The 25,203-nt window shown below is 37.1% G+C and overlaps 1 protein-coding gene across 3 annotated transcripts; it reads right to left on the reverse strand.

Moving 5' to 3' along the window:
* Nucleotides 1-1,302: 1,302 nt before the first annotated feature.
* Nucleotides 1,303-21,829, reverse strand: LOC119079428 (tyrosine-protein kinase Abl). Of its 3 annotated transcripts, none has more exons than XM_037187338.1 (11): nt 21,294-21,829; nt 8,099-8,532; nt 7,882-8,013; nt 7,461-7,824; nt 7,082-7,399; nt 6,946-7,023; nt 6,645-6,835; nt 6,459-6,585; nt 6,276-6,393; nt 6,132-6,199; nt 1,303-4,497 (listed from the first exon to the last, which is right to left on the reverse strand). In XM_037187338.1, the coding sequence occupies exons 1-11, from the start codon at nt 21,430-21,432 to the stop codon at nt 2,279-2,281; spliced, it is 4,188 nt and encodes a 1,395-aa protein (XP_037043233.1). In that variant the 5' UTR covers nt 21,433-21,829; the 3' UTR covers nt 1,303-2,278. The 3 variants fall into 3 exon arrangements, with proteins under 3 accessions (XP_037043233.1, XP_037043231.1, XP_037043232.1); XM_037187336.1 differs by having other exon boundaries at nt 6,075-6,199; XM_037187337.1 differs by having other exon boundaries at nt 6,075-6,199; nt 6,645-6,832; nt 21,294-21,822.
* Between the last annotated feature and the right edge of the window lie 3,374 nt (nt 21,830-25,203).

Below are 25,203 nucleotides of genomic sequence, written 5' to 3' on the forward strand. Positions count from 1 at the left end.
GGTACAGTAAGTAAATCTTTTACTTCGCTTGTTTAAAGTGTTTTTCGTCTCTACGTCAATGGTTTTAACAGAACACTTTGCTAAATGAAAGAGCCCTAACCAGAGCTCATCGGTTATTATTGCCGTTGTTGTCGATAACAGATGATAATTTTAAATTGTTAAAAAAAAATCTTTTAACCTGATGATGGTCTGATTTCATGTAAAAGGCTCGAGAAACAGGTCCATTTTCAGATCTTGGAAAATCAATTCAATTGACTTGTAAACGGATGTTAATATATTGGCGTTGTCAGTCGCGGTACTAATAGATATCCATTTTTTATTTCTCTGCTGAACGACTGTCTGTTAGGTTAAGACCATAGATAGGTTAATGTAAGCTTCAAATATCAGATTGAAGTTGAAGTTAACCCGGTTTGAGTTTAAACCGTACGTCAGTGAAATTTAGACATGAACTTAATTCAGCTGTTCTCCAGCTGGTCTACATATATAAACCAAAGTGCATATAGTATGAGCCTCATATGGCTTAGATACGGTTTTAGGACGTATGAGTGGACCAAAAAAAAACGGGAAAGACATACGTAGACACCGCGATCTATATTTTTTGTATATTTGTACCATCAAAACTGCATGGTAGAAAATAGATTTGAAGAATGACTTGGCCAAAAAATTTGTCACAAGTTCTACAATTCGTTCGGTAAATTTTGGTAAATTTCGTCGATTTTCAGTAATTTCAGTAAATTAAATTCAGAATAATATGCTTCAGAGAGCTAATGATTTATTGACTAACATAACCATTATTGGATTCCCATCGACTGTGTGAGCACTTTCACAAGAACAGGACTATTGAATGTATTTTCCAAGGACATGAAATTGACCACTTTCGAGCACTCTTCTTTTTTAACTTATTGTTGGTAAGACTGGAATCAGGTCAGATATCACTTTATCTGAACCTGAATTTTAGGTCGACCTGGGAATAATTCAATCTGAACTGACCTTACATGAAATTTCCGGAAATCTGAAAATCAGTAAATGTTCAGGTAAATCAGGTGAGATTTTAGGTATACCTGGGACTTTTTCAGGTATATCTGGAACTTTGACTTGATTTACTTGAACTTTCACTGATTTTCAGATTTCAGGTAAATTCAGATCAGGTAAAAAAAATTTCTGTTCGAATCCGATTCAGATAATCTGATCTTCAGGATACCTGACCTGACCTGTTCCTAGCCTTAATTGCTGTTTTTTTTTTGTTTCATTTTATTTGAAACAAAATTGTAATTTCTAAAAATTTTACAATTTTTTTATTTGTTAAATTCCTATCTTTATTTATTATATCCGGGGCTACAACTGTACGCTTATACAACTAAAAGAAATATTTATCATTTACGACTAGCATTTTGTATGTTTATTATGTTTTTTATTAAAATTACTTTTATCAATTTTAGACAGATTTTGTATTTATATTTATAACAAAATAGAGAATAGTACTTGAAGCCTATGTATGTGTTTTTATACCCTTACAAACTAAGTGTTTTAATTTAAATATTAAAATCGTTTAAAAACCGTTGAGTATTGTGTCAACGATTTCTTTCTACAAAAAAAAAAACTTGGATTAAAATCAAATTATCAAATAAAAAGAAAATTGAACTGAAAACGTGCGTGCATCTTGGAAGAAGGAAATCAATTACGCGAAACAATGACACTCCGACCATCTTTTTGATCCTTAGAAATCGAATCGTCAAGTCATTGATGACAACTGGCTTAAATAAGTGTAGAGCGTGTCTTCGACATAATCTTACTCAGGGTACTCAGGGTTGTCGGAGCACACCGATTCATCACAAAAATGAATCTATCGAACGTCGTAAGTCGCTGTATAAATATATTAAAATCCAAACAAACTCATCCGTCTCGAACAACTTAGGAATGACATTCATGGTGCAATCAGTCTAATTTTTCTTTTTCTTTTGAGAGGAGATCAATGCAAGAAAAAAATAATTTTTAAAATTAAAATTCGTTAAAAACGTTACCTTAAACACACACACAATGCACGGTCATGAATAAAAATGATTTTTTTTTTCGAATTTGTTTTTGGTTCTGTTGTCTCGTCTAGGCGACCATTGAGTTTGCTTGATGGAAAGTTTTAAAAGTTTTTTTTTTCTTTAAATAAAATGTTAAATGTAGTCCGCACAGCACGAATTAAACGAGCACGACGAAAAGTAAAAAATTTAAAAAGTTTTCAGTTCAAAACTTCTAACGGGAATTGGGTGTTCTGTCGTTCTAAAATCTACCGATGCAATGCATTTGATATTTGTTTGAGTGATTGTCCCACTTCGGACACCAGTTTTTCATTGTCTTGAACGTTTTTAGTGCCAGCCGATCGGAGATTGCGCGACTGCGTTTCCACACGTGTGACCACTTCGCGAAAATGGAATTTCGAGTGTGGCGGCATTGTTTCTCTGTCGGCAAAGACAACACACGAATTTTGCAAAATATTCAATTTATCACTCAACTGGAGCCACTGCGATGCCGATATGGAATTGACCGGAATTTTTAAACTGCCCTCGAGCAGCGAAACTAGTTCCAAGATTCCCTCACGATTGATCTGTGTTGTTGTCATGGTTACCGGTGCGGTCGTTGTATTGGTTTCGTTCTGTGACAGTTTCACTTGAATCGGCGTCGCATAAATGCTGACCAATTTCGGTTTGATGGGAACGGCCGGCTTTTTGTTCAGCAGCTGATGGTCTTCGTTTTCGTCGTCACCGTTCTTGTTGTTATTGGAAATGGAATTTTTGACGCCCAGCTTGGGGCTCAGCTGCATCTGTTCGTTGGTTCCCTCTTTGGCTTCCCACAGTTTTTTCAAACTGCTTATGCTACCGGTACTCTTTCGCTTATCATCGTCGTCTGATTTCGATGATATGATTACGCTTTCCACACTGTCACGTTTCGGCTCTTCTTGAATGTCTATTTTAATTTCAGTCTTTTTCAGTTCGATCACCTTATTCTTATCCGAAATCGATTTTTTGCGATTCGACACAGCTGTTGTTACGTTGTTGTCATGTTCAATTAACTTACTATCACCGTTCTTCTTACTAATAATCTCAATTTTCTTTATTGACTTTCGACTGTCGTCGTCGCCACCGCCATCACTATTCGATTTGCAATGCTCCAAACTGTCCGAATCCGACGACTTTTTGTTATCGTCGATCGCATCGTTTTCGTTATTATTTTCGACTTTGCGCAGTCGAGACTTGAAATCGATTATGGAATTGGTTTCCTCTTTCGGCGGAGTGGAAAGGATTTTCTTCGGTTCGACTTTCTTCAATTGAGCCTTGAACGAATTCGTTGGCTGCAGCTGTTCGTTCGTTTTCGTTGGCAAATTGCCGCCGACTTTCTTATCCGTTACGGGTTTTGGTAGATTCATCGTTTCGGCTAATTCACTAACCAATTGCGAAACTGGATCAACAGTCTTGTTATTGGACACGTGATTCACCACGTCAATAGACGGTTTTTTGTCGGCTCGTTCCTTAATTTCGGCCACCAATTTCATTTCCAATTTTTCCTTGACCGACGTGGTATCAGGCAGTTCAGCGGGACCTGGACTACCTAAGGAACTACACGAATCTGTGGATGGTTCGCGCTTTCTTAAACTAACCCCAAATCGAGAACTTGCCTCTTCTACGCTCGGCTCTGTGTTGCTTACATCGTTGGATGGTGCCATCGACTGGCTCATTTGGTTCGGAAGACGAGATGACATTTCATCATCGGCTGCTTCAAATTCTTCTGGCGGTGGTGGTAGATCTAATGGCGGTGGAGGAAATTCTAAATCAGCCAACGACGGATTTATTGCACGTTTAGGACTACCACTGGTGCCTCGGAATGACGAAAATGTTATCATCGAACCATCAGTCGTAGTACGATGTCGTTGAAGTTTATTCAAACTAGCGGTTGCGTTGTTTGCCATCGTAACGCCGCCCGATGAATTACTTCGGATCATTTGCGGTTGCGTTTTCATAACCACACGCGGTGACAAGGCACTCGGTGCTACAATCATTGGTGGCGGTTCGGGAACGATGGGCTGATTCGGCACCTGTTGATTAGCATCTCCAGTTTGTCGTAGAGACTCCAGATAGGCGCCGATACGTGCACCTTTCGGCAAAGTACCGTAACGATTGATTGCACGTTTAACATTTTGCACTTCAAGTGCACCGACTAAAGGCTGGTTGACCGGTGACAAACCCGAATTAGCAACGGGTGAATGATCCTTTTTGTGATGGGACTGTTGGTGATGGGATCGTTTGCTGTTGCGCGTTTCAAGGCCACGATGACCCATTACTGGAGCCGGCCGTTTGAACGAACTTTGATGTTTGTGGAGCGGTTCCTGGCTGTCGGTGTCAGTGTCTGGTGTAATTTCCGTTTGATCGGTTTCCGATTCGGGTCCTTCTTTTCCGCTGTTGTTACCACCACCGCCGCGATTTGCTAGACCAGCTATTTCACGAGATAGACCTATATGTGGCGAATGTAATAAAATGGAATGTGATTAGCATATGGACGGTCAATTAAATCAAAAGTGCAGAGTAACATTGTCAAACAACTGAATATAGTACAGTGTTTGTTTAATGTTAGTGGTATGTGAGACATGAAAACGTGCATGTTAGTTAATGTGCTCATAGCTCATTGCATCTTCGTTAATGGTCACAGTAAGTTACAAAACAGATGTTAATTCGATGGCAAAATTGGATTTATTTTTAGATATTCAGATGCAGTCTTTGGCAGAGCAAAATACTTGAAAATTAATTCGCTGGAAATAACAATAAAATTCGCCGAAACTCCTTAAATTTAGCAAAATTTGGAGAACTTCCAGAGAATTAATTCAAATTTTCAGTTCGAGTGTTCTCCTTCGATCTCAGTGTACGTTATTGTTGGAACAATTTTTATGTGACATTGAGTCAACGTAAAGACTTTGTGGAAGAACGTATTTAGTGAGAAACAAAATGTTGTTGGATTGTATTGACAAAGTGGGAGTGATGCTCATAAAACGAGAATCAACCTTGAACTAAAATCTAGTTCTGGAATATTGTCTCATCAGACTCATGCCTCCCTTCTGATTAAAATGACTACTTGGAGTCCTCAAATCGATCTTCCGAAAAATAGAAATCCAAGATTTTTCGTGGTTACCTCGGTTTTACTTTTGGATTTTAGTTACAACATAACATAACGTAACAGCAATTGAGATACTGAGGGTTCTTGTTCCCTGATGGATAATATCCTGAAAACGATGATGTAAATATTCGATGACCAGTATTATTATCTGGTCCATTACTTACATCGATCAAAGTATTTTTGATCGGTTGATATCAAATCTTGTACTTCAATTTTGTTGAACATGCATTTTACTATATAAAGGACAATATTACACAGAGTTTGTCATTATCGTTGTCGAAGTTATCGATAACAGATGAATAGCCGTAAATTTTGTTTTGTTAGTTTGAAGAAAGGTTAATGCAATGTCAAAGTTGATTCACTCAACGGAAAGTTTTCCTAGTTTCTTCACTCATAATTCATTGTCCAACAACATACAACCGAAAAAATCATCGAAAACTCAAAACGAACTGGACACGAGAGCTTGACTAACATGCTTAAATCTGTAAGTTTGTGAAATGTTTTAGAAATAAGAGCAGCAAAGAGATGATAATCGATGGTGATCGTCCAGCCATCTGTTATCATCTATCTGCCAAAACAAGAGACGGCAGACATATCATAGTGTTATCGAATCTAGTACTTCATTTGTTTTTAGTACGAATTTTGCTTTATCTAAGGCGACATGGCCTAGAGAGGTCAAAATTTTTGTCATCGATGTCGATAACTGATGATATTTCCCCGTCTGAAATATTATTCAGAGTTAGTAAGACACATCCGTAGATCAGACCTAATTGATTGTTAATAATCGAACAAAATGCTTTTATTTAGTTTTTAGTTTAAGTTTACCACAAACAAAATGTTTTATGAGAAAGGAAAAACCATAGCCAAAGCAGTTAAGTTCAGCTGGAAATGTGTACGAATTTGTGTACGAATAAAAATACCTCTGAATAACATATCGATTAAAAAACTACTGCAAGAAGAAGATTTTGCAATTGTACCATTTGTGTTGATGTCGTCCTTTCCGTCGTCATCGCGATATGTAGAATCTCGACTCGTCGACAGGAGACTGAAAGTTTCAAGTAAAAGATTGATCAGTGTCAAGGTCGTTTCCATTTTTTTTTTGTTCCATTTATTTCACTCACCTGGTTCGTTTCGGTGGAGCCGGTGCTTGCTTTCCACGCTTGTTTGTCGTTCGTCTCATTTGCACATTCGCCTTTCCGCTGGTAGAAAATGTACTTAGTTTCGATGTAGTTGAGCAATCTGCAAGAAATTGTATTTCGTTGACGAGTCTTTTGAAAGCCAATTGCTGATAACGAAACCATTACCTGACATTGGTGTCATGGGTTGTTCTTGGTGAACGTGCGTTCCCATTTGCGGTTTTTTACCCATTTGTGGTGTTGAACTATTCTGCAATGCAAGTTGCTTTTCCACAGCCTCGGTTATTGATGATTCCTACGGCGAAAGAACGGCGTTACATCTGGAGTCGCGATGATTTTTGCAGTGAAACATACCTGAAACATATGCTCCAGAGCATGATGAATGTTTTTGAAGGTCGGCCTCTCTTGAGCATTCCACTGCCAACATTGTCTCATTAGATCATACACTTCTGGTGGACAGCCGGACGGTCTCTCCATTCGATAACCCGATTCCAATTTGTGGAAAACATCCGTTAAATCAATACCAGGATACGGTGACATGCCTGCTTATTGAAGAAGAAAATATTTTCCAATTTTGCGTCTTTTCTTTCATTTGCTACCAGATAAGGTCACCCGCACACATAGGACTCCGTTCAACATATTTTGAAAAACTTACCAGTCGCAATTTCCCACAACAGCACCCCAAAGGCCCATACATCCGATTTCGTACTGAATTTGTTGTAAGCTAAACCCTCTGCAAATTTCAATTGGATGAATAAGACAATCTCAAACCGGTGAGCATCATTATTAACCTGGCGCTGTCCATTTGATAGGAAATTTGGCACCTGCATGTGCCGTATAGGTATCGTCTCGCATTAGCCGCGCCAAGCCGAAATCGGCAACTTTGACTAAATTATTGTCACCGACCAGGCAATTTCGAGCAGCCAAGTCTCGATGAATGTAATTTCGACTTTCCAAATAACTCATTCCGGATGCTATTTGTGTGGCCATGTACAGCAGAGCTACTGCGTCAAGCGTTTCTCTACCGTCACCCCGTAGAAAGTCCAGCAAGTTTCCATGACTCATGAATTCGGTAATAATGTAGAACGGAGGTTCACGCGTGCAAACGCCTAGAATTACATTTGAATTCAATCTCACCGAAGCGTTTCAGTCTCGCTATTTTCCACTCACCTATCAACTGGACCAGATTCGGATGTTTCATTTCCTTCATAATGGCTGCCTCCTCCAGGAAATCCTTTAAAGCCATTGTGTCTTCTTTCAACGTTTTAACCGCAACGGTATTGCCATACCGTTTCCAAATAGCTTCATAGACTTCGCCGTACTGTCCACCGCCCAATTTATGCTTCATCACAATATCAGTTCGACATATTTCCCATTCGTCCGGTTCGGGACTCAACGGGAATACTGTTGGTTTATTTTGCTTTGGTGCTGGATATAACAATGGGGTAATTAAACCGTGACCCTCATGTAAAACACTATGGTGATGTACTAGCTCAGCTAATGTGTTAAATTTGGCTTCGACAGTTACGTATACCTGAAAATGTAAAGCTTGAGTAAATGGCGGGGAAAAAGTGCCGGCAGACAGTCTCACTTTTCCATCAGAATCTTCTGATATCCTATAATGATAAACTCGTCCTTCATATCTTAAACTAATACTTCGTTGACCAGGCGAACTTTCGCTTTCACGCACTAAGAAACTTCCATTGATACCAGAACTCAGTAACTACAAAATAGTAATTGAATCAGTCGCCGATTCAATAAATCAAATATGGTCCCACGTTCAGGGATTCACTGAAAATTCTACTTACATACTCAGCTGCATTTCGTGATATCGGACCATGGTACCATGAATGTTTTTCGAGTGAATTCACTGGCGTTACATAGTTTGATGGTACCCATCCTACCAATTCCGAATCCGCATGAGCCTCACACCATTCGCCCGACTTGTTATACGACAATATTCGCACCTGTTCGCCCTTTCGCAAACTCAATTGATTTTCACCGCCGGCCGTAAAATCGTACAGTGCTACGAACAATTGCGGATCGTCTTCTTCGGGACCGGGAGCTAAGAGATTTTCTTTGGACGTCCATCGATTAGCTGTTTCGAAGCTACACGGCACTTTTGAACTACTCTGTGAAAATGCGGAACCATCTTGGCCTTGTTGTAGATGTTCACTGTCCAAGTTGAGCTGGCTACCCGGTGGCGGTATGTGTGGAAGTGGACGAGATTGAAGAAGCGCTTCTGTAAAAGAAAAGAAAAATGAACAGATTAGCATTGCATTCCACTATATCTGGACAGGGTATATCAGTTGTCGATGAAAAAATTGAAGGATGGGCTCTGACTAAGATTTTCTTATGTAGAGGTAATTAAGTGATTCGGCTGGTAAATAAGGGGAGTAACAATTGGTAAAGATTGGACAAGGTCGAGTACATGCCATGTAGTACATGGCGGAAAACCAATTCTTCGAAAAACAATTTTCCAAGATGAAAAGTAAACAAACAAAGTGAAAACATTGACAAGGTTTTCGCAATCCATTTGCAATTAGTAGTCACATTTAACCCCTTGAGGGTTATCTTTCTCCACCAACGCAACGTTTCGAAATAAACGCCAACAAAATTAAGACGCGATAGATCAGTGCTATGTATTTCGACTGGTGGGCTGGATGTCGTGGGTTGTAATGTCATCGGGTAATAAAACCCTTTTCTCACTAATAATGACAGATGTCACCACATCTGAACATTTTTTGGATGTTGAACTCAGGCCTCGAAAGATTAAAATGCATTCGCTCTAGGACCTATTGATTTGGGATTAAGTGAATGTAATACATGAAGGAATTGAGGGATTCTTTTGAAAAACAGCCTACCGAAATCGGACGCATTTTCTATTGGAATTTTTTATATGTGCCTAGAAAGGACTTCGACCCTAGTGGCCAAAACCAGGGACTAAAGTAAGGAACAAGTGTATAGGCAATTGGCGACAGTGCCCCTCAAAGTGGCGACACTGCCGTCGACATTTGCCACCACAGAAATTTCACTGTATTTATGGTGAAACCGTTTTTCTAACTGAGGAGTATATTTACAGCATTTGACCTCCCCATATGGCTCTAATCACCATGCAATTAATGCTTCGACTGAACTCAACAATTGAACCAATGCAACTACCAACAAAACTTGCGTCAAGAAAATTTAAGGATAAAATAAAAATAAATTTAAAGACGAAAACCGAATCATTCGTTAAATTTTTTGAGTTCTGACGTAAAATGCCACACCATTAGCGGTCAAGACTTCTAAAGTTTGAATTACCACGCCAAAATTCTAACTTCAAGTTTGCAGATTTATCTAGATATTTCCCGGTCAGTTCTTCCCGCTGCGCCGAAAGAAACGTCTTCACCAGAACCCGAAGAATTAAAACTACTAAATTTCGCCTGCATCGCATTTTTCCTTTAAACGTTTTTATATACCTAAATAATTATTTGCTCGAATCAGAGATTCACTTATACTTTAAGAGTTGTGCAGTTTACTGTTTTTGTATCATCAAAACTAAGTATTAAAAAAAATCATACCTAGGACCTGAAAAGTGCGACTTATGAAAATCTGTCTAATCTGTCTGTCACTAAAAATAAGGCTCGGAACGGGTCGGGTTCGGTCTGACCGGAACCCGAACCTGTTTTTGACCCGAACCTGAATTATGATTTCAGGTTCGACCCGAATCTGACCTGAACCTGAAATTTCAATTTCGGGTTCGACCCGAACCTTACCTGAACCTGAATTGGTTCGACCTGAACTTGACCTGAACCTGATTTGTTATTTCGGGTTGGACCCGAACCTGACCTGTTTTGACCTGAACTGATTCCTAATTTTGTATTACGTTAATTTAAATACATTTTTTTAGAATTGAGCGTCGATTGAAACGAATGGACATCCATGTCTAACATTAAATTATGGGACACTTAATTATGCGACAAATAAAAGTGTTTGAAACTGAAATGCTAAATATTTTGAAATGATTTTTCGTTCACTTCGCTCGTAAGGCCTGTCTTGGCACGAAAATACTATTATCTTATTGTTAATTGTTATATAAGTTACTCGTCTCAACTCAGTGACGAAAAGTTGAAATTTCGTTGCAACTCGGTGATAAAAGCTTTATAAGGCAATGCGATGCATGCCTGCGGCCTCGAGTAACAATCTAAACATCTAGTGCGGCCAGTAAAAATAGCGTTGATACAACCTTGTTTACACCCTTCCCTGTATACAACAGCTACAATCACAAATATTCACGCATATACTATGACAGAGTTAACGTCAAATTTAATTCCCTGAAAATATGCGTTAGAAAGAAAGCCTTGTATACAATTAGAAATAGTTATTTATACAACCGAGTGATAAATCCTTTTTCAGGCACTAGATATGTAGATTGTCACTCGATGGCGTAGGCCGAGTGTGACAATACACATAGTGTGCCTAAAAAAGCATTTATCATCGAGTTTTATACAACGTTTTTCGCAATAAATGCAACGGAAAGTCCTACTTTTCGTCACTTGTTGCGAAAAGCTTGTTTTTGCATCTCTGTGACTGAAATTAGCCATTATTTGCGTGATTTAAGTGTCGTATAATTTCACTTTTTTCACAGCTAAAAGGAGTGCAAGAAACGTTTTCTTGCACCGAAAAACAGTGCGACAAAATGTTTATAACATTTTAAGATACAAACAATGAATTTGGTGTAAATGAAGTGGAATTTGCTATTGAGTTTTTCATTGCGATTGTATGCCTTGCCTATGCCATATTTGAATTGTGTATTTTGATTAAAACATGCATATTTTAATGGTTTGTATAGGAATGGTTGATTTCTCTTCAGAATTGCAAAAAACGTAGTTTTTACCACGGTTCATACCGCCGTATTTTCGGTCAGATTCATTGAGTTGCTTTAAGTTCAGGTCAAAACAGGTTAGTTCGGGTTAACCTGAAATAAAAACTTCAGGTTCAGGTCAGGTTCGGGTCGAACCCGAAATGAGAAATTCAGGTTCAGGTCAGATTCAGGTCGAACCAATTCAGGTTCAGGTCAGGTTCGGGTCGAACCCGAAATGGTAATTTCATGTTCAGGTGAAGAGCAGGTTCAGGTCGAACCTGAACTTAAACAGGTCAACCCGAACCCGATCCGAGCCTTAACTAAAAATAGACAGATTTAGATTTGGCCCCTTCAAAGCAAAAATATGGGCCCCTGACAAGATCTGGCTACACCGAAAAAAATCCTTATTTTAGTCCATGGCCAAAACCACTTTCAAAAAAATTCTTCGAAGTTTGTGTGGCTGGTCAAAGGTGAGGAAAAACCGAAAAGTTGCAATTTTCTTACAAAAATTGCTCCAGTTACACGAGCCGTACAGGGTCGTGTGGGGTGTCATTAGAAAGGTAATCACATGTACTATTGAGCCGAATAGGGTCTTATTGGGCTTAGAATTCATCCACACTGAAATATGTGCAGATAAAGTTTTTAACCGAAATCCACACTGTTCTTACTGAAATTTCTCGAGTTACACAAAATGTACATGGTCGTGTGGGGTATCATTTGAAAGGTAATTTTATGTGCTTTTGAGCCAAATAGAGACTAATGTAGTTTGGATGCATCTATGATGAAATATGGACACTTAAACATTTCAACTTCTTTTTCATCGCATATGTATCCAAACCACATTAGTCTCTATTTGGCTCAACAGCACATAAAATTACCTTTCAAATGATACCCCACACGACCATGTACATTTTGTGTAACTCGAGAAATTTCAGTAAGAACAGTGTACGTATTCGGTTAAAAACTTTATCTGCACATATTTCAATGTGGATGAATTCTAAACCCAATAAGACCCTATTCGGCTCAATAGTACATGTGATTACCTTTCTAATGACACCCCACACGTCCCTGTACGGCTCGTGTAACTGGAGCAATTTTTGTAAGAAAATTGCAATTTTTCGGTTTTTGCTCACCTTTGATCAGCCACACAAACTTCGAAGAATTTTTTTGAAAGTGGTTTTGGCTTCTAGGGTCGAAGTCCTTTCTAGGCACATATAAAAAATTCCAATAGAAAATGCGTCCGATTTCGGTAGGCTGTTTTTCAAAAGAATCCCTCATTAAGTCTTAATTCCAAAAACGATTCCGTCGCGTGCTAGTAATCCCTAAAAGGTTAAGACCATCTTTTGTGTCAAGAAGTGTTAACTTTTGAGTAAAAATTATTTTCTCGGTTAGAAAACGGTCCAAACCTCAGGTCTTCGATTAGCCGAGTAACCAATATCGAGGTGCTGTGACTGAACCTGAGCTATGTGTTGGAAATTTTTGCTGGAAATCTGGACTTATTGGTGGAAACACTTTTTGTTTGGTCGAATTTAAAGTTTTTTACTCAATCTGAACTCTGAAATGTGTAAATTTTATGATTTATTTACATTATTTACGTATGGTCTCATTAATGTTCGCTAAAAATCCAGCTCACAATTTGTTCTACTAACAGCCAACAGATTCAACGAATTCTCAATAAATTGTTCCGTAAAGTGTTTTGACTTCTCACAAATTCTACGAAATTTTTCCAATGAAATTCGAAATAAATTACGCGGAGTAACGCGAGTCTAAATTGATGAGAGCAGAACGGAAGAGAAGAAAAGCGAAAAGATAACATCATCATCATCGATGTAAAAACACACTTTTCCCATAAGAAGTGGTTTCAATTTAATGATTCTCAAATGTCGGTTGCCTTACTTCATAATATGTCTGGTACGATGAAGGTAAATATTTCTTCTTTTTTTTCGGCTACAATAACAACCTATTCTTCAAGAGTTAAAATATTTATTGATTGCATACAATTAATAAGCAAATAATTACTTTTTGTTAATATTAGAAACCATGAAAGCCATTACCATAACAATTCATTCGAACGAAAAGTAAATAACGTAGCGAAAAAAAATCACAAACTTGTTACCGTATACGCGTGCGGTGCAAACGTTTGCAGAACGCACACATTCACTTTTTTTTTTTGAATCAACAAAGCTAAACTCTTGGAAAAAAGAACTTTTGTAACAAGTGTAAATTGAGTCTGGTTCAAACGAATGCTATCTATTTAAAACCGATTATGTTTACATAAACACAAAATAAACGAAAATTACAAACGAAATGAGTAACAGGCATGCACATACAGACCGAGCATAAATTTAAAAGAAAAGAACATTTTAAGTAGATGGATATTTAACACCGTTTCCTGCGACACAAATTACACAGTTTATTGACTTTTATTGAATTGTTTTCGGTAATATTGTACGTACATAATATAAGCTGGGTGTGAATGAAATTCGGCTTTTAAAATGTCTGGAATGGTAATGTCGTAACATCAGTTCGAATCATTAATAAATGCTGATTTCGATAAGTAGATAAGAGAATCTCGATCCAACCCAACGATGTGATTATTTACACAACAATCTCAGATGCATATAATTGCAATTTAAGAGGTGTTGGATATTGTTTCAACAATAACACATACCGAGTTCTTTGTCTCGATTAACATGAATTTGAGAAGAAAAATTTTTGTTAATGTGAAAATTCACACTTTACTTTATGGACGGCCTTGAGCCATATTCATTTCAATTTTATTCATATTCATATTGCAGTTGCACAATTCTATTATGTCGAGTCGTTAGTGCATAGTGGCGTAGTGCCTTTATATTATTGGATAGCTATATAGCATGAGATACAGCTTCTAATCATTGTTTTGAAGTATCTCGTATACCGCGCACACACAAACGATCTACATCTCAATTTGTATTGTGTTTGAACTACGCCAAGACATCATAGAAAAATGCAAAATTTCTTTGAGAGAATTTCAACTACGATGTCAATGTCAGAACGAAATCGATAAAAATGCAAACTTGAAGGGAAAATCGGAAAATCCTTGATAACATCGAACTAGAGCACTCTCGAGGATGAATGCAATTGACATTGCTGTATAGCATCGTCGATTGCGGTTAAAATTAGGCAAACCAGGCCATAAGGTATGAGCTGAGCTCTCAGCAAAATATCTCAATTTTGTCAAACTCACTTCGAAAAGAGTTCTGCGGGTTGTCTTCATTTTGATCATACATTTGTGACGGAAAAGAAGTCATCGAAAAACCGTTTTTTTTTAAAATAAATAATTAAATGTAGAAAGGGGACATACCACATTAGTGAATTATAAGAAAAATGAAAGTTGCATTTTTTGACCGCTGTCGGCCTAGGTATTACTTCTTCCAAACACATTCTACTTCACCGTGCAAAATATTTAAGAATTAGGCTGCTTCAAGCGTTTGACGTTCGCACATTTTACACAAATCTACAGTGAAATTTCAGCATGACATTGTATCAGCTGAAAACCAAGTACACGACAACTTCATGTCTGATGGCAGACCAACGCTGTAGGTGAATGGAAAACACTTCGAGACTGTCGACAGCTTTATTTACCTTGGGTTGCTGTTCAACAGTGATTATAGCATCGGAGAGGAAATACTTAGAAACGCTTGGTAACAGGAGTTAGGGGCCGTTCATAAATTACGTAACGCAAGAGGGGGGAGGGGGGGTATGAGGCAAGCGTTACGGTTCTAACAAAATTGGGTCAAACTTGACCCTTTTAGCGTTACAGACCCGGGGGGGGGGGTCTGAAAAATGTTGATTTTTGCGTTACGTAATTTATGAACGGCCCCTTAGTACAATCTTCAAAAACTCCTCCGGTCGAAAACACTCAACCGCAACGTGAATTGTACAGATCGCTGATTCCACCAGTTGTAGCACATAGATCAGAAGCTTGGTGCATGGTACAATGTGATGAACAGACACTTTTGGTTTTTGAAAAGACAATTCTTCGATCAATTTTTGTAGGTGTCAATGTGAACGGCAACTGGAGAAGAAGATACAACCATTCATCAAAATCAATCGATTAAGATGGCTTGGTCATATTCAAAGAATGAATGAGGAGCGTGTACCACTGAAACTGCTACATACAAATCCCGATGGTAACCGCAGAGCAGGAAGACTGAGAGCGAGATGGAAAGTTGCAGTTGAATCTGATCTGAAAGCACAAAGAGTGAGCGACTGGAGAACGTTGGTGCGGAATAGGTCCGATTGTAGAAAATTGCTGGAGGAGGCCAAAACCAATAGTAGGTTGTGGTGCCGACCTAAGTAAGTGTTTTTCATCTGGTGCACACATACAATAAAAACTGTTTATATGGTTGAAGCTGCTACACTAACGCGCATGGTAGTGGCAAAACCGTAAAAACAGTTTTGACTGATCAGCTGAAAAAGAGTTGAAACTTTAGTGCCTCTAACTGTATTGAAATTGGACAAAATTCTGTTTTCTAGAAGTATTAATAACAGTTCCGTGCTCAAGTCTCACCCTATGCTTGAAAAGGTCGAATCAAGAACTATTGTTTGAAGATTTTCCTTTTAAGAGTAACCAGAAGCCACAAAAACCCACAGTATGTGTGGATAGTTTGCGCGGCAATAGTGGACACAGTTTCTTTATCATAAAGGTATTAAACTAAGCGAGTTCTGTTTCCTCTCTGGCAATGACTTAAGATCATTCAGTTAATCTCTTAACTTAGTTCTAAACAGACAAAAAGATCCGTCAATGTTATAAAAGGAATGTTGATTAGAGGCCTGAGTTTCAATTTTTGATTGCCTTGGCATTAGCTATACGATGCTTCGAAACAAAGCGTCAGTGAATCAAAATATTTTCATTAGCGATAACACATCGTTTGTTTTTAAGTAAAACGGAAATGTTAATTCAAATAAAATTTTCCAATTCTTGGAAGAACCTCGAACCCAAGTGTATTGTAATTTCTCACTATTGCACTTCATCGTTATAGTTGTTGGTACAGCCTTGGTATATTATGAAAAAAAAATTGATCAAATTGATGCGTAAAATTGTAAATTGCACCAAGAATTGACGCTACACAAAAAATCTAAGCTCAATTTCTAAATCGGTCTAATCAACTGTTCGTTGCTTACAAAATTGTTTCACTAAAATTTCTTTGACCAAACATTAACGGACCAAAATCGTTTCTATTCACCAAATTGAGACTCTTTGTGTAAAAGGCGAGGTGCCAAACATGCGCTTTTCATTTTAAAAAGAGACAATTTTATTGTTCGCTGTTATAACAGCCTGTTATACATCGAATATATGGAAAGAAATGTGGAGATCTATTCGGTTCCAAAAACGACTATAATTCAGTTTTATATATAGCCATCGAATTCATCTTTATGCAAATCATTGTCGATAAAGATATGGAAACGGTTAATTGGTTTAATATTCATGAGCCACTTTTTGTTCACGGAATTGTCGATCAAATTTACATTTTTCTGCTTTTAGTTTGATATGGAAACAATTGGGACAATAAGATATCTGGGTTAATCTTTGTCAGTGCGATATCCGATAAGTCAATGTAAATTTGTGTACTTGCTAAATCGGAATGAAATACACCGAAAAATGTCGGTAAATAGAATATCAGTGGATAGCGTTAACTGATAAGTTTAAACGATATTTAGCTTAACTGAAAGTGCTGTATCTTGAATGCGGTACGTACGTGTATACATTGTACATACACGTTTTCTTATCACTGGCTGTACTTGGTTAGATCTTTCAATGAATGAATTGGTGATAAGATAAACAAATTCAAATGATTCATCGGTTTGACGTAGAAAATGACAACTTTTAGAGTTCGTGCGGTACGATAAGCGGCAACTTTGTGATCTTGAATCTGTTGATGTATTAGAACCGGAGAAAAACAAAATAAAAGCGACCGACTAACACAGGAACAGAGGAACAAAGAAAATGTATTTTTGAAGTCGAGCGACCTAGGTTTTGTAAGGCTTTCGATCTCTCCCGATAAAATGACATCTTTTGAAAAATATTTCTGAATTAGTTGAGAACTTTCTTACGAGACGAAAAAAAATTGAGATGTGAAATGTCTTGGTACCGGCAGAGTTCACCAAATCGTCACGTATATGGTGGACTCTGGACTCACTAGTCTGCGGACTTTTACCAGTCGTCGGACAACTATTGTTCTTTCATTTATGTGAATGTAGCAATGCCTTCTCTCTAGATGGATTGCTACACGAGCGGTTAAGATTTATGCATGCACCAGGGTGAATTCACCTGGAGCATACAAACAGCACGTTTTTCTTTAGTGGCTAGTCAAACAAATTTTGATGTGCATCGTTCTGAGAAATAAGCCAGATCCATTAACTGTGTTACTTTCATTGCTTCCACTGGGTATCAATAGTTATATATGGCACGAGGTCGACCTGATGTAACAAATTTTATTTAACTCCAACACAAAGCAACACATTTGAATGCTGTGCCATCTGATACTGTCTAATGCTACATTCAAGACACATAATTCATGCCGACTTTACAGTCTTTAGAGTCACACTTTCTTGGTAACGAAGAACATAAAACTGACTTCCGAAGCCATATATTTACCGGTGCTTTGTCAGCGAAGGCTCGATTTCCCGGTGTGGAAATCTGTAACGATTGCCCCAATTGAGATGGAAATTCCATCATGGAATATCGGGAATATCGGGAGAGTGAAAACCCATTGCAGAAATTGTGTTTAAGATCTAAATTCAATGAATCAGAAGTTGCAAATAATCGTCAGACGACCATTCATCTGTTATCTACAACAACGACAAAAACAGAACGACGACCTCTGACTAAGTCATGATTGTTATAGCAAAATGCATGATAAATTCAATGAAGTAAAAGATTTCGTATGAGAGTTTTGAACATTTTTAGATCATAAATAGTAATAGAACCGATGACTGCACTGGTTGCGGTGCGGTGAAAGGTTAATACCCATACATCACGTCACCACTAAAATACAACAAAACTGAAGATTTTATCGCAGTTTTGTTATTATATGGGAATGGGACACATAATACAATATGAGCAACGGTTTTTTCGCTAATAAATTGTCATAAAATATGAATAACTTCAACCAAAAGAAATGATCGATAAGCAAATTCTGTGCAACTTTTCGCATCACATTTCGAACGAACTGACTTAAGATAATGTTCTCATGTTCTCCGATAACATTAGCATAACAGAAAAATGATTTGACTGACATAACGTTCGCAAATCAGGACTACCCAATTTGACACAGAATCGACCTTTCACAGACGTCAAGTAATTATCGGAATTCTATGAATTTTCAAAAAATTGAATTCAAATCTTTTACTTCATTTTATTGAACATACGTTAATTGCGATATAAGATCGCATTAGTCCAGCATATCGTTATCGAAAACCGATGAAATGCATGTCGTCTTGTAATTCTATTTAAAAACGAATTCGCATTACATAACCCGCTGTTTTAATGCTCTCTCTCGAACGTTATTATGCAAATTAATTTACCGCAATTACAAGTGTCATGTTATGGTTATTGTTATATTTATAGGATAGGAAGGCACACTCAATCGGATAAAAATACCACAGGTAGCGAACATTACTTTGGAGGTACAAAACATTTTTTTTGCAATGTTTCAAAACTGGTATATCATTTTATACACATTCCTCTTCATTATTCGTTCACTCCCATATGAAATGTAATATTGCTGTTTTGCGTATTGTTGAAAACCAGAAACAATTCAATTAATTTGAATTTAACTTTCTCACGCAGGGTGATTCAAGTTTAGATTCTTCGGCTCTGGTTTTTTTTTGCATTTAACACGATCAAAACAATAGAATTTTATTTCGTGTTGGTATTTGTGCGCTCTGTATATAGAACATCATTATTATGAACATTCCTGGTGTACCTATGCGGTCTTTGGAAAAAATGTTCGTTCATTAATGATGGAAAGTTCAACATTTCATTCATATTGGGCCGTGTGTAACAGACGTCGTTCGAAGAAAAATTTCGTTTCGCTTTTTCGGTTTATCAGTTTATCTAGATTGAGATTTTGTTTTATATTTTACGTTATTACAACGTCAGTGCCCAGATCATTTGTACCACGAAATGTGTCTGAAATTGGTCGAGCGATAGAAACTCTAGACATGGAGATCATCATCGCAGGTGAAGAGATGAGACGAGTACAAATGTTAGGGTATCTCGATCTTTGATGAGAAAGTTCCATTCTGCAATCACGTTAAGAAATTTGATCAGAAAGACGTTTTGTTTTAAAGATACAACACGGCGAAATGAGAACGTCGAAGCACAACGGTTCCGATATACGACGAGGGACTTTTAGCATCGATAACCTGTATGCATAACGGCAGAATGCTAAGCCGAATGAGGCAATTTCCTACTAGGCGATTCTTGGAACAGAATAAGTAAACGAATTCAGTGATTACAACGACCGATTACAACACTGGCTAATACAGTTGATACTCGTCTGCTCTGAAACATTTTCCGTAAAATGCATCAAAGTAGCTGCTTTCATTGAACGGTTTCTTCATCATCACAACCTACCAGACTGATTGCCATTTCAATTATATTGGTTTGTATAATCGCCAGACAATGGTTGACAATCTGAAGCGATGCAAATGAAGTTAAAGTGATAGTAACAAACATTGGACGATACTTTAAACAAACGAAGTAGTAGATTCAAATAAGCATTTATATCACGCCCTGTGAAGACTTCTTTAGTTTAACCCTTTATGAACGGCAAGCGTATCCCAACATAACGATTAAATCTGCGCTGCTTCTTTTGTCTCAAGTTCCGGTTAGGGTTTGGTATCAAAATCTTCTACTTCATTACGCTTTGAAAATTCTAGAAAAATCACTTGTGAATGTGCTGGTATAAGAGAACCAGAGAGGACATGCCGGAGCACATCTCTTATTTTTTGTCGTCATTATCGATAACATATGACTAGTAGTAGCCGTCTGACTATCCCTACACAATGATTCATCGTTAAACATCCCCCATATGAACAAGGAACACTTACTATTGCCCAACTAGCGCCCCACTGAGCTGCCGAATCGTATTATACATAGACATCACTATACAATCAACTAGTCGGCATTTGAAATTTCGGTTCTGTGCGGGATCACTTTAAACAAATCGATCCCTTTTCCCGTAATTGAAAGCAAACGAGCGATGAAACATGAGAAGATTAGATGGTGACAGACGAAAGCAACTTTTGTACCGCATTTGATACTATTGGCAAGCGGAATATATTTTCGACGAAGAGAATTCTCTCGATTTCGAAATACAAAACATTTTTGTTCGAAAAGCATATAAATTGTCTGGATGATGTAAAACGGTTTGAACGAAATACGAGAAAGGCTAAACCAATCAGATAAATTACCAAACATCCTTATTAACACGTTCCAACAAGAAAGAACGGGTATTTAAACACATAGCACAATGCAATGAGTGTATTACCATGCATGAAATCCTACAATTTCGTTGCACATTTCATTTCCAACCCTCATAACGATGTAATGGTGTATATGGAATACAATATTGTAGTCTATACGGTGTGTGATTACTGTAGAACACTTTTAGTGGTATGGAGAGCATACGTAACCCATAATATCCCATTAATTTATCTTATTCAATAAACACAGAGCAAAGGAAAAAAAAAATTGTTGAAACCTTCGTATATAGCTTTCACTTATTCACTTTCATTCATCAAAAAACATCAAAGTCTTTCAATGTCTTGTCTTGATGCATTTAATGAATTCGTGAATTAACAAAGCTGACGATACGAAAACAAAGTGATGAAAGTTTTCACGACGAAAAAAACCATTTTCTGTTTTTTCGAAACTAATTTACGATAAAAACGATAAGAAACAGCTGTATGTGAACTAAATATTTAACCAAAAACAAATCGACAGAACAACCAATGAAAAAAAAAATCTATTTTCAGCAACATGGAAGGCAATATAATGCACAGAATGCTCTTGTTTATGCAGTTAAATTAATGGATTGTAGAGAGTATTAATTTCAGTGCTGAGACACGATAAGGAGACGTTCCAATAATGTTATTGGGTGACTCACCGCTATGTTCTGTAAAAATGTTTGATCCAATCAGTCGGCCATCCTTTGGTACTCTGGATTTGATTCGGCTGGCTCTAATAGACGTACCAGCCCCTAAAGTACTCGCCGACGTATTTTCTTTCACTTGCTGCGCTCCCATTGCTATTGCCCAACAATTGTGGGAAAGCACAACACATTCCTTCTACTTTTGCATTAAATTCATCGTCAATTTGCAATCAAACACAATTTGGATCGGCACACAATTATTTGTAACAAGAAATTTTTTTTTTACTTCTTCGGGGCTTCTTCTTCTTTTATTTGATGGAAATCAATTTTCTCACCCACAATTCGACACTATAAAACACTTTCAATTTGAACAATTTGATAAGAAAAACCTAATTTAAATGCTACACACTAAATTGATGCACACACGAATCGGCCACACGCGTAATCCTTTTGGTAATATTCAGACGATAATAATATTTAATTTTGTATAAATGGGTATTTCGTTGAAATAGCAAATTTTTACTTTTTGACAAAACCTTTTGGCTGACAGTGTTCACATAAAAGTTTAGTTTGAAATTGTAGAAACTAGATGTCGCCGATGTCGCGCCGAAGATTCGTTCACTTAGGTTTTCAAACTTTTCAAACGTAAAATTGTAATTGTAGATTACATAACTATGTTATGTGGTTATTCTCGTTCGATTTTTTTTTTGTTTTTTTGTTTGTTTTTTACATCGAGGACTACTTTCTATTAATCAATGTTTTGGGATAATTTTTGAAAAGAAATTCTTTATGGTACTAGTGCACATGAAAGTCGACTAACATTTTCTTACAATAGTTTCTACTTGTGCAAGTATTTCGAGTTCTGCAACTTTCTTATTTCAGGGGGGTCGGAAAAATCGTCAGAAATTCGACGGATAGAGGGAATATGTCGAATGACAGCTGGTTTCTTTATTCAATTCAGAATCATTCGGCATATTCCCTTCCATCGACCCAGTCGTCATATATAAGCAAAGCATCTATCTGGTTCTTTCGTATAGAAAATATGTCCTAAGGGTTGATTTCCACTTACCAAAAACGTACTCAGTGTGAGAGACAAGATTAAATATATTTCAATTTTTGTTTTGTTTACTTGACAGCTCGCTCTCTAACAGCTCTGCCACGGAGTACTTTTTGTTGAGTTTAAACCTTAACTATATCCATCTGCGCTGCGACGAAAAAATGTCAGAAAAAAATTGGCGGTTGGGTGCTTTGCTTTGGATCAAATGGTAAGACACTATTCACGCAATTCACATATATTTTTTGTCGATGTGTCTAGGGGTGCCTTGGTTTGGATCAACAAAATTTTAACGAAAACTCGACTTTTTATCTTTTTATCCAATTTGTCATGTAAATAGCGAATACACAAGTTTTTCGGGACAGACCAAAGGTTCTATAACACAAGGTTCTGAAAGAACAGGTTAAGACACTTACGACGGGTGAAACACAATTTTTGAACTTTTGACAATGGGTTGTGATTTTCGCCATTTTAAGAAGAAGAAGAATGACGTTTCAGGTCTATTACGCTCAGTAAATACAATTTGTGAAACTATTTATGTTTCAGGCATCATGTCCGGAGCGTTAGCGGAGGACTTGACGCAGTCTAACTTCCAAAAAAAGAACGAAGAAATTTTTTTGAGACGCGGCAACTATATATAGGCGAGAATTTAAGTTTCTTTCCTTTGGCCTGTATCACCACAAATCCTATTCTATCTTATTCGCGCTTCAAATACGAGCAAAACGAGCTATCACTCGACTATGTAACTTTAAAATTGCCGGAGATACATCGTTTTGAAGTTGGTCATTTTGATAGAAAATGCACCAAATTAACGTTTTCCAAACAATCAAAATCTTTCAACTTACTCTGTATGTTTCTATCTGTCTATCTGTCTATCTGTCTATCTGTCTATCTGTCTATCTGTCTATCTGTCTATCTGTCTATCTGTTTATCTGTCTATCTGCCTATCTGTCTATCTATCGACGGTCGATCTCGGAAACTAGTCAGCCAATCTCCATGAAATTTTGCAGGAACCTCGGGGTGGGCATAAAAATGAAAATGTGATACGCCACTACTCCAGGAAAAACCAGAATTTTGTTTTATTGGCCTCGAAGTGGTTTCTGAGTGTGGTTTTCGAGGGTCGGGAACGCGTTTTCAGCTGTAGCTCAGCTGTATTGAAACCTGCAGGGGCGTGTGACCCATCAAATGAAAGGTATTCGCCACACGAATCGAACAAAAAAATAATTAGAAAAATTGGTGCAGATTTGGTTGAGCTAGAGTGGTCAGAGTGACCAAATTTTGAGCTACTCGAGCGTAGGATGAAAGGACTAATATTTTTTGGCTTATGAGAGATAGAGATTTACTTTCTTCGGCAAAGTCTCAGAGTTTTACGAGTAGAACACATTGGCATATGTGAAAAATGTCGAAAGTTGGAAATGGGTGGGTCAATTATGTTTTTAGAGGTATTTCTTGAATGGTGGCAGATAGAGAGTTACTTTCTTCGGCAAAGTCTCAGAGTTTTACGAGTAGAAAAGAAGGGCATTTGCGAAAAATGTCGAAAGTTGGAAATGGGTGGGTCAATTGGGGTTTTGGAGATATTTCTTGAATGGTGGCAGATAGAGAATTACTTTCTTCGTCAAATTTTCGAATTTCGTTAAATTTCGTCAAATTTTCGAATTTCGTCAAATTTTTTAATTTTCGTCGAATTTTCGAATTTCGTCAAATTTTTTAATTTTCGTCGAATTTTCGAATTTCGTCAAATTTTTTAATTTTCGTCGAATTTTCGAATTTCGTCAAATTTTCGATTTTCGTCAAATTTTCGATTTTCGTCAAATTTTTGATTTTCGTCAAATTTTTGATTTTCGTCAAATTTTCGAATTTCGTCAAATTTTCGAATTTCGTCAAATTTTCAAATTTCGTCAAATTTTCGAATTTCGTCAAATTTTCGAATTTCGTCAAATTTTCGAATTTCGTCAAATTTTCGAATTTCGTCAAATTTCGTCAAATTTTCGAATTTCGTCAAATTTCGTCAAATTTTCAAATTTCGTCAAATTTTCGAATTTCGTCAATTTTCGTCAAATTTTCGAATTTCGTCAAATTTTCGAATTTCGTCAAATTTCGTCAAATTTTCGAATTTCGTCAAATTTTCGAATTTCGTCAAATTTTCGCATTTCGTCAAATTTCGTCAAATTTTCGAATTTCGTCAAATTTTCGAATTTCGTTAAATTTCGTCAAATTTTCGAATTTCGTCAAATTTCGTCAAATTTTCTAATTTCGTCAAATTTTCTAATTTCGTCAAATTTTCGATTTTCGTAAAATTTTTGAATTAAAACTGTAAACTGTTATAAAAAGCAGTGTTGATTACACTTCTAAAACGACTGATATCCCAACAAAAATCTCTTCGAGAAAAGTGTGACGCAGTCTTTGAAATACAATTTCTAAAATGAATGATATCGCTAGAGTTGACGCTTTCAGCTTCGTTGCGCAAAAATTAAATTTTACACCCAATTAGTTCAAACAAGCTGGCTTAGTTTTTCTCATCATCTGCCAAATAATTTTTACCAAAAAAAAATTTGACTGGAAACAACCAAAATTTTACCAAAAAAATCTGCGTCGCATGCGGCAGATAAATTTTCTTGCTGGTCTGTTCCTGAACATTTGCCACTTTGCGACGCAGATTTTTTTGGTAAAATGTAACCTTAAACAAACAAACACAAAACGTTACACCACAACAACCCAAATACCATCGAAGCTTACAATGAAGGTCCATTATGATGCACTAAAAAGTTTGCAAAAATAGCAGATGTTTGGTTAGTCCACAATGGCCAAAAGCTACACAAATATCAGAATCAAAATATTGATCGCGCCAGAATAATTGTGGCAAATCGAACG

Source organism: Bradysia coprophila, unplaced genomic scaffold, assembly GCF_014529535.1.
Source record: "Bradysia coprophila strain Holo2 unplaced genomic scaffold, BU_Bcop_v1 contig_324, whole genome shotgun sequence".
Lineage (NCBI taxonomy): Eukaryota > Metazoa > Arthropoda > Insecta > Diptera > Sciaridae > Bradysia > Bradysia coprophila.

Bases quoted from the DNA above. Each gene is read 5' to 3' on its own strand.
- LOC119079428 (XM_037187336.1), bottom strand. From the start codon at position 21,432: ATGGGAGCGCAGCAAGTGAAAGAAAATACGTCGGCGAGTACTTTAGGG. The intron at 7,825-7,881 runs GTGAGACTGTCT...TTACATTTTCAG, and splicing joins CAGAAGATTCTGATGGAAAA to GTATACGTAACTGTCGAAGC. The intron at 6,394-6,458 runs GTAATGGTTTCG...AATTTCTTGCAG, and splicing joins ACCCATGACACCAATGTCAG to ATTGCTCAACTACATCGAAA.